The sequence below is a fragment of the Schistocerca nitens genome, chromosome 4 (assembly GCF_023898315.1).
Source record: "Schistocerca nitens isolate TAMUIC-IGC-003100 chromosome 4, iqSchNite1.1, whole genome shotgun sequence".
NCBI classification, from domain to species: domain Eukaryota; kingdom Metazoa; phylum Arthropoda; class Insecta; order Orthoptera; family Acrididae; genus Schistocerca; species Schistocerca nitens.
The window spans coordinates 919094846-919112146 of NC_064617.1; the positions used below are offsets into that span (position 1 = coordinate 919094846).

The following is a 17301-nucleotide window of genomic DNA, read 5'->3' on the forward strand; positions in this document are numbered from 1 at the left end:
GGACTTTGGGAGGTGGTGGGGAGACTGGAAAGATAAGGCACGGGAGATTTGTTTTTGTACAAGGATGGGAGGATAATTATGGTCAGTGAAGGCTTCAGTGAGACCTTCGGTATATTTAGAGGGGGACTGCTCATCTCTGCAGATGAGACGACCACGGGTGGCTAGGCTGTATGGAAGGGACTTCTTTTATTTATTTATTTATCTTACAGCTCGAAACATGTATTTAACATGCATGGGCAATGTTATAATAATTACATTCAGATTATTGATACACAATATAAATAGATTACATGCTACTAAGTAAAATATCATTGAAGTATATTTAATATAGCATTCCTGAGGTCAAATCATGTCAGCACCATACTGTATGGGCACTTCAATACAAGCCATTTTTTTAACTCGTTTTTAAAAATTCTACCAGAAAGCTGTTTCAGGTTGTTTGGCAGAGAATTATAAAATATTGCTCCCTTAATGAATGGGGTATTTGTTGTTAGATTCAATCGTCTGCTCACCATATGAAAGTCTGATTTTTGTCTTGTATTGTAATCATGGATTTCCATATTCCTGTTTGTCACTATTTTGTCTTTTTTCACTAATAATATTGATTGGAACATATATACTGCATAGATAGTCATAATATTAAACTTAATAAACAGGTTTTTACATGAAGTTCTGGGTCTTACTTTTGCCATAGTTCTTATTACTCTTTTCTGCAATACAAATACCCTTTTTATATTGTATTGGCTACACCCACCCCACAATACAATTCCATAAGATAGATGGGGATACACCAACCCAAAATACGCTATTTTTATTGCTTCGATATCTAAATATTGAACTAATCTCCTTAGTAAATACAGACTAGATGTTATTTTACCACAGACATGATCTATTTGCTGATTCCACGAAAGTCTGTCATCTATATATATCCCCAGAAATTTACATTCTGAACAGGTATTTTCCTGAATGTCCTCATTTAGAACAGTATTTTTATTTGAACTACTTGTCTTAAAATAAATTAAATTAGTTTTGTTAATATTGACCCTCAGGTTTTCTTTTTCAAAATGTGTTTGGGCTTTTTCAACAAAATTCTGTACCACTGAATTTAGGTCATCATTACTACGTGCCCAGCAAACCCCAGAGGTGTCATCAGCATACATAGTAATATGATGACTGGTGTCTAATACTTTTGGGAAATCATTCACGTAGCAAATAAACAAGAAGGGGCCCAAGATAGAGCCTTGTGGCACACCAAAATTTATGTTCCTTATCTTTGATCTTCTTTTTGCAATTACCTCTCCATTATCATACACAACTTCTGTGCATTGTTGTCTATCTTTAAGGTAAGATTCTATTAAAAGCAACAGTTTCCCACTGACACCATTATAAGCAAGTTTACGTAAAAGAGCGCCATGATGGACTCTGTCAAACGCTTTGGAAAGATCTAAAAACACTCCTGCCGTTTCGTAACCCTCATTTATTTTCTCCATCAGTGTACAAACTGTACTGCTGCAGATATGGTGCTCCGACCACTTCTAAAGCCGTGTTGGGAATCTCCTATTAAGTTATTCATATTATAGTGCTCAATTAGGATCTCTAGCATTATTTTTTCAATTAATTTACCAAACACTGACGTTAAGGCAACTGGTCTGTAGTTCTGTGGTTGTTTTCTTTCCCCTTTTTTATATAAAGGTTTAACTAAAGCAAGTTTCAGTTTCTTCGGAAACACACCTTCTTCAAGTACACAATTTATTAGATGGACTAACGGTCTGGCTAACTCACCCTTGCATTTTTTCAGTAGAAAAGGAGAGAATTCATCCCATCCAGCTGATCTTTTATTTTTTAGGTTGTCAATTAGCTCTGTTACGTCCTTGATGGTTACTGTAGGTAGCATACAAGAGTCCCTTTCCTTTTCCTTATCACATTTAAACGGCCTCTCCTGTTTCATGCAAGTATCATTTTCAATAGCATCTATAAAGTAATCATTAAATATATTGCTAACTATATAAGGATCAGAAAAATTATCATTATGTATACTTAACTCTATATTATTAATTTTAGTTTTTGAATCAGTGTTCCTCATATCATTAACTACTGCCCAGCACGACTTTGAGACACAGTCAGAATTTCGGATCTGTTTACTAATATGTTCTACTTTCCTTCTCCTTACTTCCTTGCGATACTCATATTTATATTTTTTATAATCCTCTTTATATGAATCAAGACTGGTTTCTCTGTGTAGCTTATACATATACTCCATTCCTTCTTTGAGTCTTTTCGTTTTTTCATCAAGTTTTACACGTTTGACTACTGGAGGTTTATTTTTATTTACATTCATCTTCTTTGCCGGGATAGTAATATCAATATGTCTAGTTAAAATTTTTACAAATACTTCCCATTTGCTGTCAACTCCCCTTTCTCTATAAACTGATTCCCAAGATTCTTGACCCAAAGTATTCTTTAGCAAGGTGATGTTGTATTCAGAAAATAATCTTCGATTCTCAAATTTTTTGTTTTGTTTAAGTTTATTAAGACAACCAATCACTAATAATTGTCCTAGATGATCAGATATGTGCCCGTTTACAGTCTGTGCCGAAACAACATTTTCATAATTGGTCATCACATGATCTATGGAACTGCTGCTTGACTCAGTTATTCTAGTGGGCACATGACCAAGTAGATCTTTAATATCATAGGATCTTATGCAGTCTTGTAAACCTTTGCATTCCTGGCTGTTGCTTAGTGTGTTTATATTAAAGTCTCCTAGCATTACAATATTTACTGTATTGCCACCCTTGCTTAGCTTCCCCAATACACTATCCAGTGCTTCCAGGAAAACCTCGAGGTTACCAGAAGGGGCTCGATATATACCTAGCACAGTAAGTGGGACGGATACAATCATTAACTTAATTATCACTGCTTCAAAGTCTTTCTCGATACAATAATCCTTAACCCATGATACTTTTTCTACAGAACTTATTAGGCTACATTTCCTTACGTAAGTAGCAACACCCCCTCCTTTATGTTCTGTTCTACAAAAAAACGATGTAAGATTATACTCCTGTAACTTATAATACTGAATATTATGGTTAGCTTTTTGATGCTCTGTAACCACGATTACATGTGGAGCTAGATCTGTAACTAAGGCCTCAAATACATCGATTTTGTTACCCAAGCCCTCAACATTATAATGTAAAAATGATACATTAGTACAATCATGAGAGGATATATCCTTCTCAAGGTTAACATTATCACACAAATTGATAGTTTCTAAATTGGGAACACTGAGGGACTTTTTTATCCTAAAAAATCAACAGTCTTGACACTGCAGTGAGGAATTATTTCGGTTTGCTTGCTCTGCAGGCATATATAATTATCACTTCCGTCTTTCGTGTGTATGACATCTGAGGTACAAGGTATCACATTTGAATTATCGCATTTTGTTTCCACAATAGCTCTGTTGATGTCAGTTGCTAGAGTATTCTTGCCCAGACGATTAAGATGTAGTCCATGTACAGTGAAGCTGCTTCTTTGATAACTGTTAAGGTCCAGCAGTCTCACATTTTTTAACTTGGAGCAGAAATGTTTTAATTTTTTATTTGTAGATCGGATTTCTCGGTTCACACACGACCAGTCGGGCAGATCAAATCTCGCCGGAATATTTGACAAGATCACATTTGTATGGGACAACATCATTAACATAACAATCAACTTTTTAATAAATGAACTGGCCTCGTTGCAATAAACGTCGTTTGAACCTGCTATAATAACAACATCACTTTCTGTAAAATCGGTGCAGTCGTTGTTTACAGAGCTTGTTACATCAACAAACTTTGCCCCAGGTTTAATAACGGATGAAATGCGCACGTTTTCTGTGGTCGAGTTAGACATACAATCTGAAATATTGCGTGCATGACTATCTCCGTAAATTTTAACATTCTTTTTACACTGAAACTGAGCTTGTTTAACCTTAGGACCACTTTTTCTAGTTTTGGTGACACTACTTGCATTTGCAGTTGCACTTTCACACGTGGTTTTCAATTCTTGTTGCTGTTTTGTTTTATGTATTTCACCCACATCGGACTGTTTTTCAAGTATTAATCTAGAATTTTCTTTCTTTAAACATAGTATTTCAGTTTTTAATGCCTGAATGTCATTTTGAAGTAATTTTATAATTTCATTTTTGGAGTCCACTATAGTTGCAAGATCGGCCGTTTCGTTACGTAAACAAGCGTGACACGTCCACGGAAAATCTTCACTGATGTATTTTAAGTTTATTTTCGCGCACTTTTCGTGTAACCAATAGTTGCACTTGACACACCAAATACCTTTCATAACTCGCTTTTCACATTCTTTACACGACGAACTGCTTATTTTTTGCCTTTTGGACGAGAGCACAGTGCCACTACACTTTTCTATCGGCGCCATCTTATAATGGAAGAGGCATTTTTTCTTCTTGGTATGAAATGGGTGGCAGCTGTCAAAGTGGAGGTATTGCTGGTGGTTAGTAGGTTTGATATGGACGGAGGTACTGATGTGGCGGAGGTCAACATCTAGGAAGATGGCTTGTTGGGTTGAGTAGGACCAGGTGAAGCAAATGGGGGAGGAGTTGTTGAGGTTCTGGAGGAATGTGAATAAGGTGGCCTCACCTTCAATCCAGATAGCAAAGATGTCATCAATGAATCTGCACCAGGTGAGGGGTTTAGGATTCTGGGTTTTTAGGAAGGATTCCTCTAGATTCCCCATGAATAGGTTAGCATAGGATGGTGCCATGCGGGTGCCCATAGCCGTACTGCGGATTTGTTTGTAGGTAATGCCTTCAAAGGAGAAGTAATTGTGGGTGAGGATATAGTTGGTCATGGAGACTAGGAAGGAGGTTGTTGGTTTGGAATCCATAGGGCGTCTGGAAAGGTAGTGTTCGATAGCAGTAAGGCCGTGGACATTAGGAATGTTAGAGTACAGGGAGGTGGCATCAGTAGTGACGAGCAGATCACCGTGTGGTAAAGGGAGAGGAACTGTGGAGAGTCGGTCGAGGAAATGGATGATATCTTTTATATAGGAGGATAGGTTCCGGGTAATAAGTTGAAAGTGTTGGTCTTCGAGAGCAGAGATTCTCTCAGTGGGGGCACAGTAACTGGCCACAATGGGGCGTCCTGGGTAGTTGGGTTTATGGACTTCAGGAAGCATGTAGAAGGTGAGAGTGCGAGGAGTGGTAGGGGTAACTAGAGAGATGGACTCTGGGGAGAGGTTCTGGGATGAGCCTAAGGATTTGAGTAATGACTGGAGATCTTGCTGGAATGAGACCACAGTAGCATGGTTTGTAGGTGGAAGTATCTGACAGCTGACGAAGTCCTTCTGCCACATAATCCTTGCGGTTCAAAACTACGGTGGTGGAGCCTTTGCCTGCAGGTAGGATTATAAGATCGGGATCAGTTTTTAGATGGTGGACTGCGGTTCTTTCTGCGGATGTAAGGTTAGTATGCATGTTGAGGGACTTTGAGGAATGATGGTGAGGCAAGGTTCGAGGATAAGAAATTCTGGAAAGTTAACAGGGGGTGGCTTGCTGGCAGTGGGGGTGGATCACGGTTGGATGGAGGAGTGAACTGAGTTAGGCAAGGTTCAATGTTGGTCTTTGATTGAGTCTGATTGTTTGGGTTGGTGGCAAAAAAGTATTTCCACTGTAGGGACTGGGAGAAGGAGAGAAGGTCTTTAACTAGTGCAGCATGGTTGAATTTGGGAGTGGGGCAACAGGTGAGGCCTTTGGAAAGGACTGATAGGTCTGTGGGACTGATGCTTCTGGAGGAAAGGTTCATGACTGTGTTGCGGGTCTGTTAAGGATTTGAGTTCTGTGTGGTGGTGGGAGTGAGTTTCGGAGGGTGGGGTAAGTGTAGTAGGTCTGTGAGACAAGGTTTGTCAGCTATGAGGGGGCATGGGGGAGGTTTGGAGGTTGTTGTAGACGTGGTGGAAAGTGGTACTCTGAGGCGGGAGTAGGAAGTGAGCAGGATGGAGAGCTTTTTGAGGTGGTGTTGTGCATGTTGCTCAAGTTCCGGCAGGGCAAGAGTTTCAATGTTTGTTATGGGTTCCAGGAATCTGGGATTACATAGTAGGAGAATTTTGAAGATGGAGAGAAGGTACTGCAAGGAGGATGGGATTGGTTGATATGGTTTTGCAGGACAATGTGGGTGAGGGCTAAGGATTGGTGGAATCTGAACAGGTGGAGGTCATTGTGGAAGGAGAGGTGGCAACCAGAGATGGGTAATTTGATGGTAAGGCCATTAGGGGGGATTTCATGAGCCAAGCAACAACGCAGGAACAGTATGTGGGACTGGGATCTGGCTAGGGATAAGGAAACTTTTCTGTATTGACGCAGATGGAAGGAGCAAGGATCCATGGTGGTGCAGCATCTCCACTATGTGGTGAGTAGCAACTTTCCTTCTCTCGTATTGTTAAATTCCATCCTGGATTTTCCATTGTTTGATTCAAGCCAAGATGCTCATGGATCATCAGTATTCATGATAGCTCCACAGACTTTCTGGGGAGTTAAGAGTTTATGGCCTGGACACTGATACACAGGATTGAATAGCTGAATGCACTTTTTGTTAACGATTTAACACTTATTACAGAACTGGACAATCCATGAGCTGTGCAGGGTGTATTACAATGTCATTGTTGTCATACAATAATGAACATGGGGGAAAACTTAATTTTGAATGCAGTGTAATCTTAATTTGGTGCAAAGGTACTGATGGCTTGTAGAGATTGTGTTTCAAGAAATATGTGAACTTCAAGAATTGGACTGATCATGTTCAAAGAACCAGGAACTGTCTTGAAATGTCGTATTACGTGCACGAGGAGGAGCACTTTAATGTCCACCTTAGACACACACTAACTCACTGATGCTCTTTTGAGACTAAGGAAGTCTTTGTAAGAACTGCAATGTCCCTGCTCTGTTAATTACATATTTTCTCACATTTGAAATAATATAGAAATGGGGGTAAAAATGCAAACTATGAAGTATGTCTTGCATTATCACTCAGTCATGTTTCTGTTATCTTTTCAATACTTACTGCATTGCACTACATAAAGAGCTCTTTTTATTCCCCATGAAAATAATCATAGGAATCAGTCAACATAGGTTTCCGTACTTGATTTCATTGTGCACATCTTCCGTGCATGAATTGATTTTTTAATGTAAGTTAACACTCTGCTTATCTGTCCAAACTACTCCATTATTATCTTCTTTACTACATTTCTCATCACAGTGTGTGAACTTAAATGTAGCGAACAGTTGTTTATCTAGTGCTGTATTGTACTGCCACCCCATCCTCAACCCCCACCCCCAGCCCCGTCCCCTTTCAGTTTCAACCAAGGTCTTCTGACACTTTGTGTGTGTCAAAATTCAACTTTAAATATCAAACTATTGGCGTGACAAGGTTTTGGTGAGTATCAAATTTCGCTTGGGTTATGTCCAAATTTTCAGCATTTGCTTTTTGTTGTTTTTTTTTTTTTTTTTTTTTCCTTCATTGCATTATAGATATAACTTCAGTGTGTATACACCTTGTGACAATTGGGAAATTTGGGAAAAATCTGGAAATTTTTTGTTGTTTTGACTGGTAAGAATTGATATTTCAACAAAAAGTTTTACTTTAGCCTGCTACTGCAGAATAATACTGCAGGAATGAAACATAAACAAAAGAATAACACCAAATTAAAACTTCAGTTGCAAAGAAAATACGCTATTTACAACAGCAGAACACAATGCACACGCAAGTGCTGCCAAGAGCACAATGTGTCAAAGGCTTTGAGACAAAGACTATGCAATACTTGGTAACAACAAACTGCTTTTGATGAACATGACATCACATCTGTTTAAATTTGTAACAGGTTGCAGGGGTATGCAAGATTAATCATGTCGTGGGGATTAATCATGTCGTGAGATTGAGATGAATTGTTATGATATGAATTATGTCATGCATGAGAGAATCCAATGAATTTCTTAAATTGTGGAGCATTAGACTCTCATTCAAAACTTAACACTGAAGACCAGCAACTTAGAAAAATTTTGGGCCCAGAAGACCAGCCATTTATGCTATGATTTAAATTTTTTTTCTGGCACACTAAAAAAGACCAAGCTTCAAAGGTAGTTTTCATATTTATTTTAATTTTCCATAGATTAGAAATTAGACAATAACAATGGCAAAGAGTATAGTTATCCTTTAAAAATATATGAAGTGAATTCTTGAGCAACTTCACTTGTAACTGACTTTTGTATGTGACAGTTGAAGTACTCACTGTAACATGTATTCAGCCAGATAACCCACAAAATGTTTGGTACACAACAGTGAAATGTACAATCTTGCTTGTTAGAAATATTCAGCTGTACTCTTAGGATCTACCTACCCCATCCTCAGGAAAAAAACAGCAAAAAAGGTTTTGACAATCAACGTTGTATGCAAAAGCTTAGCTTTTCATGTAGTTGTATGATATCTATAGTAATTTAAAGCATTAACTTTCACTATTTGTGTGTTCGTGTTACTTAACAATGATGTTGCTGTTGGGTGACTACATCATGTGTCCTATGCTCTGAACATCTGCTGTCATTGACTGGTGAGACCACTTGATGTGAGCTATGAGTGGGTGACAAAAGCACATAGCAATCTCGATTTCAGCACTTCGGAAGCTACCGTGCTGTATTTAGTGGAAATTGTGTTTATACTCCCGTAATATGAAAATATGCAGTGTAAATGTTGTCATGCATCAAAGATCTTTCCAAAATGTGTTCTCCTCTCTCTCTCTCTCTCTCTCTCTCTCTCTCTCTCTCTCTCTCTCTCTCTTCTTCTTTTTGCTGAAGTGCCAAGAAGATCTATGGCAGTGTGTAAAACCTTTCAGCACCAAAAAAATTTACTTTCACTAGAGGTACAACGTATTTTTAACCGAGAAAGTGTTCTTGAACTGGGAAAAATCCAGGAATTTTTTTCCTTGTCAGTGTATACACTATGAACTTACAGTATGATATTTTTGGTGGCCAGATGGCATGTTGTAATATTAGTACAAAAATTATTACCCATTGTTGCTGCCCAATTTGTATTTGTTAATTTTATTAAGGGATATTTTTCCCCAGAATTATTTTATCTTGTGGCCAGTAGGTTTTGGTTTTCATATGTATTCTGGATGTAAAAAATGTAACACAATTCAATACAAAAGGATTACCTGGAAAGTAACATCTCATAACAAGGGCAGTGACAACAATATTTGATAAAAGTGTGCATTCTTTGTGCACAGTGCACATCTGTGGTAATGAAATAATTGTGCTGCAGGGAAACAAGAAAGTTCAGAATCAATGTTGTGCAGATATTGTAATTATTGAATTGGGTGGGAATAGAAAATGTTGAGAAATATTTTAAATTGGAGAAGTGCACTGATCACAGGTAGAAATATGCTGCTGCTTCTCAACAAAAACAGTCATTTTTTAAAGTTTAAATATAGGCAAAAGAAGAAAAAAAGAAGCAAAGAACATTTTGGATAACCAATGAGGTGGTACTGAACCTAATTGGAGGGGGGGGGGGGGGGGAGAGGAGAAATTCATTGTGCAATCTGGTGAAAACAAGTTATCTGTAAATATAACACGTTCAGAAGAATCAAGGAGTTGTCAATTTGCTAAAGTAATGAAGTGAAGTGTGGTGTCTAAAAATTGTAGAGAGAGAATAAGGCTTGATTAGAGAAAGCTGTTTCGAATGGATGTAAGTTATGCTGAGATAAAGAGGCTTTTCCAGTACAGACTTGTTTTGAGACCAGTAAAAAGAAGAAGAAGAAGAAGAAGGATTGGACTGAAGCACATGATGTAATAGTAATTTAAACTGCATGCTGTGAAATATGAAGTTCATGCAATTCTTGCAAAAAAAAGTCTTTGCAGCTCACAATTAAAAATTAATTCTGTTCATAGATAAAATGTGAGGAACAATGATGATTTGTTTTGTATAAAAGAGGGCCAACCTCTTTTGTGATGAGCAAAGTTTTTGGTCCTTTATTATCAAGAATAAACTCACTAAAGGAGTGAGCAAAATCATTTTACAAACTGCTGTTTGGCAATATCTGACTTTTACACTAATTTATGAGAAGGAAATATTGTTACATTCCATCCTGAATTTTCCATCATTTGGTTTTTATACTAATGTCTTATATTATTTTGGCTGTTTCCATAAAACTTTTAATAAACCCCTTCCAAAGAGCTAATAATTTACTGTAGAGACCTGACGATTTAATTTGTGTGCTGGCGAGTTTTCTGGGTTGTACAGCCATGGCCCATGAAACATTTCCGCTCCTAACATTTCATCCAGTGCTGCAATGGACTGCTTCAGTGGTGCTCCTTGTTTCCTCTAAGCCTTGTTGAGGAATCGGAATGTTTCGTGGACCATATCCATACAACTGAGATGGCTCACCAGCAAAGACATCAGACCATGAAAGCTTTCAATGCATAACTTCATTTTTAAGTATTAGGGACCTAAAAAACTTCCTGTTTGTAATAAATGCTAATATAGTTGCGAATTCTGCTTCAGAATCTGAAATTAGCCAATCAATGTTATTTCATTGCAAATTGTATCCAGATGAAATATTTTATGAGAGTGAGTTTGAAGTAGATTTATTTTATGCTTATAAATATTGAAAATTTAACCAATTCTCAGTTAGAGGTGTTCCACATCATATGGCAAAGCCCAGTTTGGAAACATAATGTGTGTAAGAACATGTGCAAAATCAAAAAGTGCATGAATGCAAAATGTATTAATGCGCTCAATGCTCTGGTGCCACACTAATTGTGGATGATTGAATTGCCTGTGTAAGATACACACTGAATATTGCAATATAGGACTCGACGGTGGTATGTAGCATCTTAGAACAAAGAAAGCATTTAAGTTTGTCTGCTAGCTTAAGTTAAAAAGTTGATTTAATGCCGACATTTTAATGTGGGTGTTTTAGGCACTGAGAATTTTGAACTTAGTTGTCAAATACAATAAGTAGTCAAGCCAGAAATTTCCCTTCTATGACACTGCCAACCTCAGCAAGTAATTGTGCAATAGCCATTACCGAATGCCTGTGTTGTGTGCGGAGCTTGAGTTTTTGTGGTTTGATTTGGTGATTACAATGACCATATGTCAGTTCTGCTTGCACAGAGCAGATGTGTAGGCTGGCTGCCGTGTGGGAGAGATGGGGCTTGTTTCCCTGCACTGCTGCTGACCCTCCTGGTGGCCAACATTCTGGTTGGTTTATATTGATGGCCAACTGACAGTTTATTGTGTCTAAATTCTGCAATTTGGCTACCGGAAAACAAGACCTGTCAACTTATTTTTAGTATGCCAAAAGTCGTCTTCTAATGTGTGAATAGTTATATTTTGTTCCGTTTCTACATTGAGTGTCCTGTCAGTTATATCTTTAGCATTGTCAAGTAGGAGCTGCACAGCTATGAAAGCCTACAAAAGTTCAGAATCAATGTTGTGCAGATATTGTAATTATTGAATTGGGTGGGAATAGAAAATGTTGAGAAATATTTTAAATTGGAGAAGTGCACTGATCACAGGTAGAAATATGCTGCTGCTTCTCAACAAAAACAGTCATTTTTTAAAGTTTAAATATAGGCAAAAGAAGAAAAAAAGAAGCAAAGAACATTTTGGAAAAACTGTTGGAAGTTTTTGCTATAGCAGACATTATAGTCAAACTCCAGTCACCACTCCAGATGCAAACTTCTCCAAAGATAAATGCTATGTTTTCAGGTCTCTAATAATTCCAGATATTTTTCTTCCTTCAGTTACCATGTTCTGTAAATATACTCCACAAAATTCACAATGTTTGATTGACAACATAATATCCTGATATAAAGACTGACTACTAGCTAATGAAATGTAGGTTTCCCATCTATGGGGAGCATCAATTGCAGCACTTTTTTTGAATGACTGCTGTAGGCAAAGAAACATAATTGTTTGTATAATGGGTTAATGTTTTCTTTAATGTGAGAATGGTTTCACCTCCACCAGTGCCTTGCACTACACAATATGGAAGTCATTTCCCAGATAGTCTACAAATCCATGTCATGTAGACTGTATCATTAGCATATTTATCACTATTTAACCACAAAGACTTTGTCATTTTCTCAATCACACTTTTTGTAATAATGGAATTTTTTTACTATTAATATGCTGTTATTTCAGGGAAGCTGCCAGAGAATGCAGGAGGAAAAAGAAGGAATACATCAAATGCCTGGAGAACAGAGTAGCTGTGCTAGAAAATCAAAACAAGGCTCTTATAGATGAACTAAAACAGTTAAAAGATCTTTATTGCCAACAAAAAACTGAGTGAGCTTGCTTTAGCAGCTGATATTACATCCCATCATACCATGCTGATTTTTCTCAGCTATAAGATGATCAGTTCATTGATCTTTATTTCTATTGGAAAATGAAGACATAGCTGTGACTAGCCTTTCCCACAAGGTTGTATGTTTGGAAACAAGACAGACTAATGTACAAAACATATATTTTTACAAAAAAGTTGCTATTAAGTAACGTCAGTTTTAACTACAGTGCTTACAAACAACACTGTGTTGACAAGAAGGAAAAATGTTGATGTGTCGTATTATAACTGTTGGGGAAAAAATCTCCTTTGAACATACTAATATCTAATGCTGGAAATGTGATTGGTGATAAGTGAGTTCTTGGAAGTGAACTGCAACAGATGACTTGCTTAGTGCATTTAAAAGGCTTGTGATGTGAATATATGAAGTGTAATCAACACCAAAGTATCCTGGCTTACTGGAGAGAGACAATTAATGTAAAAAAAAAAATCTGTCCTTGTATAGATTATATATATATATATATAAATATGATATATATACCAGAAAATATAACTATATTTTGTTTGTACAAATAATGAAAAAGCATTGCATTATATGTAAATGTTGTTCTTGTACTACATCAGCATTGCAGTGGTACATACTCAGGGGCTGGTTCGTGTACTTCATGTGCCATACAATTCATAGTTTTCTTTTTATGCCTTACCATTTACTAATCTAGTGTTCAAGGACGTACTAATTTGGAAACAAATCAGATGCATCTTTTGTAGTCAGTGTTTTAGAAAAAGTGGCAATGCTTTTTCTGTTTGTTTTGTGATATTTGTTGACGATTTTAAATGTAAAATATTTTAATGGTATGCAGGGTAATAGAGTGTTAATGAATTTTAAATTGTTTTCCAGATGTTTACTTCTATTCATTCACAGGGGTTTTTCTGACTCAGGTGCAGAATTCTGAAGTGACTAGAAGCTACAACTTTTTAACTTCTTAACTCTTCTTCTATTGTTTTCAAATAAGGAGTGCATGTGGGTGATAAGCAGACTGTTTGTATGCAGGAAAACTTATTATCTTCAGTTATTACTTTCATTAACTGAAATAGAGCTGGGGAGAAGTAGCGTCAATTTTGAGTCCTATCTTTGAGGTTTTTATCATTGTACGATTCCCTCCCCCCCCCCCCCCCTCCAAAAAAAAAAGTGAATCATGAAGCTATTAGGAAATTCTCAAATCTTTTCAAATTTTTAATAAATACTCAATATATAACTAGAACTACTTTGGAAAAATAAGTCTTGTGCATATTATACTTATCAAGTTTTGATTTGTTTCATTACTTCTTGTTAGTGCTCTAGATGGATATGGCATAATGAACACTAAAGGGTAAAAAACCACTGTCCTACAGATTTCTGGTTATTGGGACCATTGTAGTCATTCAGAAATGTTATACTTAAATATTAGTGTTGTCTAAACAGTACATGATTTGCTAGCTGAGTCTGGAAGATATTTTAGTTGCTGTAAATCATGCTCTGTTTTAAAACACACCCAGTCATTCAGGAAGAGATCATATGTGAAAAATCTTCAGAAGAGGAAAATAAAATTGTTGTTGGTTATTTTCTTTAGTACTTACTTTTCTTTATAATAATTAATTTTGGAGCTTTAATTTTAATATATCACTGCTGTCTTAAATACACACAAAAAATTCCAAAGGTAAGTTCATAAGTATTGCTGTGGCTCATGGGTTCATGTTCTTTGCTGGATACAAACAGTAATAAAGAGGTGAAATTTGTTGCACTGTTATTACAGTGGACCTTTATGGCTATTTTATCTGAGAGTGGGTATGGATAGTGCAATAATAGTGCAATTGAGGAAAGTTTAAGAAATGGAAAGTGGGTATTTTCTGTAGAGCATTCATTAAGACAACAGCTTGCTCCAACCTTATTTTATAAGACCTCTGCACCTTGCACACTGAATGCTTTAATAACTGTTCTCATTAGCACATAGCTATTATTCCACAATTTCTGTAAAGATGCATAAACTGTTTCTCTTAAGATTGACTGGTGTGATCAGGAAATAAAGTGTTTCTTTGTCATAATATTAGCTGCTGTATTCAGCTGCTAAAGCAGATTGTGCCTCTGAAGTAAGAGTACTGTTGGTGCATATTTTGTGAGCAATTATCTGTGTGAAACCAACCTCAGTTAAGTAAATCATATTGAATATGAATGTTTTCCTATGCATTGGTGTAATACTACACACTGGAAACTGAGAGGCAAGAATGGTCAGAAAAACTTTCCTCTTTTTTCTTACTTCTAATAATAATTATTCATTGGAGTTAGTTAAGACTTTCAAATTATTAATGTGACAATGCATGGAAATGTTTGTTCAGCTTCCCATTTTTCTAATGATGTATAAATGTGAAGAAACACTATTACCTGGTTATATTTGTTATTGTGTACATTTATGTCAAGAGTTTTGTTAAAAAGGAATGTTTATACAGAGTAAACCAGAAATGGTGCAGTGTCTCATGAGCAGTAACTAAGAATTTTCTGTGACTATTCATTCTGTTTAAAACTATACTATCGATGATATGAGTCATAGAAGAAAATTCACCTCTATAATTGAAGAGAAAATTGTATTGTTTATTGACAAGTGCTCTGGAAAAGAAGAAAAATTGTCGTGCAAAATGAATGTGGTTTATATTGCAAATCATTATCCAAGAATAATGTGTATACACTGGCCATTTCTTGTGCTCTTTGAACACAGATAGCTTCATGGTGTTATATGTGCCAAATCTGAATCACAATGACCTGTGCTATGTACTGCTTATGAACTACAAGAAGAGATCCTTACATTTAATGTTCTTGTAACTTTGTGTGTGTGTGTGTGTGTGTGTGTGTGTGTGTGTGTGTGTGTGTGTGTGTGTGTGTTTTAAAGTAGGGGTGGGCTTGTGTATGTGAGAGTATTGTATGGAGATGCTGTTAAGGCTTTTTGAATGTTGTGGATTTGGAAATATAAACTAGTTTTAACGGAGTTATTTTTGTATGGATTACTGTAACAAATCTCTATTAACATCTGCATTGCAAGCCACAGTTACATGGTACTACAGGTTTCATATTACATATTGATTGCAAGAACATTGTCAAAGTACTGCGTTCCAAGCCTTCACAACAAAATAAATTTGTTGCACTTTGATACTTACTGTCCCTATTTTTAACTATGTATTTGCACAACTATTTCACATCCCAATGTTAGTTATATTTAATGGATAATATTTTGGTGTGTGTGTGTGTGTGTGTGTGTGTGTGTGTGTGTGTGTGTGTGTGTGTGTGTGCGCGCGCATTTGTAATCGTGTAGGTACTGTGAGTTTATGGTACAGATGTTAATAGTGTACTTGTTGTCAGGTGTTGATCTAAGCGTATATATTATGAGAGAGAGAAAGAGAGAGAGAGAGACAAATTATTATTGTAAATATGTGTATTTTTACAAATTGAAAAAATTAAAGGTGGTTTTTTCTTGTATAAAAATAGGCTCAAGGTTCTCCTTGTCCTAGTTGTTGCCTTCTTTTGTAAACTTTTCTTGCCACCTAAGTTTTATAAATAGCACATTTTGTAAATATGTCTGAATAATAGATGGTCAAGTAAACATATACTGAATCAACAAAATACAGTCCACTTTATTTTGTTGTTTTATAAATTTCTCCTTACACATAAATGAGGACATTTTAGGAAAGCTTGCCATACAATTTGTGCTTCATGTCCCACTTCAACTGTGAGGTGGGATTTGTGTTTGGTGATGCACTGTACAAGTTACACTTTTGAACTTCACAAATATGCAGTGCTTATATGTTGCTGGTGTGTCTTGTCTCTGAATAACTTGAGTTCCTCATCATATACTGCCCTTCTGCATATATTTCTTCAACAGATGACTTATACTAAAAAAGTAATTGTAAGTAACTGAATTATAGTCATGAAATATTTTTGCACAACCAAAAATAGTGATTTGTTAACTCTCCAACTAAAGTAGCAATAAGATTTAGTTGCAGATGGCAAACTATACGATAAACTATGGGAGGTCTTCCAGAAACATACATTCAAGAAAATGGTTAATATTTACAACAGACACCAACTATTTTAGGCCTCATTTTGTTGGAATAATTAATACTTGATAATAAATGTATGGAACTGAATAGAAGATCCAAGGATGACACAAAGATGCTGAAATATGTTTGGGCATTAAAAAGGAACACTTGTTTGCATAATAAGGGGACCAAAAACTCTAAAACTTAAAAGATAAGGTGGGGCACAATTCTGGTATTGAGTTGTAGCACATGACCAATCTTGACATACTATTGTTGGCTGTGTTACCATTCCTGGAATCTTCAGTCATGATGTGACATTGCAAATGACACTGAAAGCTGCACCCACTTCAGGGTGACCTCTAATTTGTCAATGATGTGGCCACCAATAGTGTTATCCAGATGTGCCTTCGTGCTTCCCTTTAACTGAAATACTGTGTGTCAGATCGATGAAACTCAAGATTGTAACATTAAACACAATATCTCTATTCATACAATCTGTTGCAGGTATCCCAAGAGGGATGTCTATAGAGTAGTCACAGCATCTAATTCCTGATAGTAGGTCAGATTTTAGTGCTAGGGGCTATGGTAATGAACTGTTCTGTTAAGGGAGTCACCTGTAATACATCTACTCCGAATGTGGCTGTGACACATTTTCCCTCCTACCCTCTCTTCCTTCCTTCCTTCCTTTCTAATTGATCTCTGCAGTGTATACTGGATGTCTAAGAGTCACCAGGCACATTTTTTTCTTATTTTGGTAGATATTTGCTATTTTGTTTTTGCTGTGTGTGGCTGGAGTCGGCCCAAACAATTACTGCTAGGATTAGTTAGTGCACAACCCTACATGGTTACGTCTGTCCTCGGTTTTCTTCGCGAATGTGGTTGGTCCTCTTATATAGA

General features: G+C 36.6%; 1 protein-coding gene across 5 annotated transcripts in view; it reads left to right on the forward strand.

Moving 5' to 3' along the window:
* LOC126253527 (cyclic AMP-responsive element-binding protein 1-like) overlaps nt 1-17301 on the forward strand; it is a 123504-nt gene that overhangs the window by 65674 nt on the left and 40529 nt on the right. For 2 of the 5 annotated variants that reach the window (XM_049954909.1, XM_049954911.1), the window contains one exon: nt 12201-15838. The exons of the other annotated variants lie outside the window; for them this stretch is intronic. In XM_049954909.1, the coding sequence (XP_049810866.1) occupies nt 12201-12348 (148 nt within the window). In that variant the 3' untranslated portion in view covers nt 12349-15838. Of the gene's footprint in view, nt 1-12200; nt 15839-17301 lie in introns of those variants that run through there. 5 annotated transcript variants of the gene reach the window in all.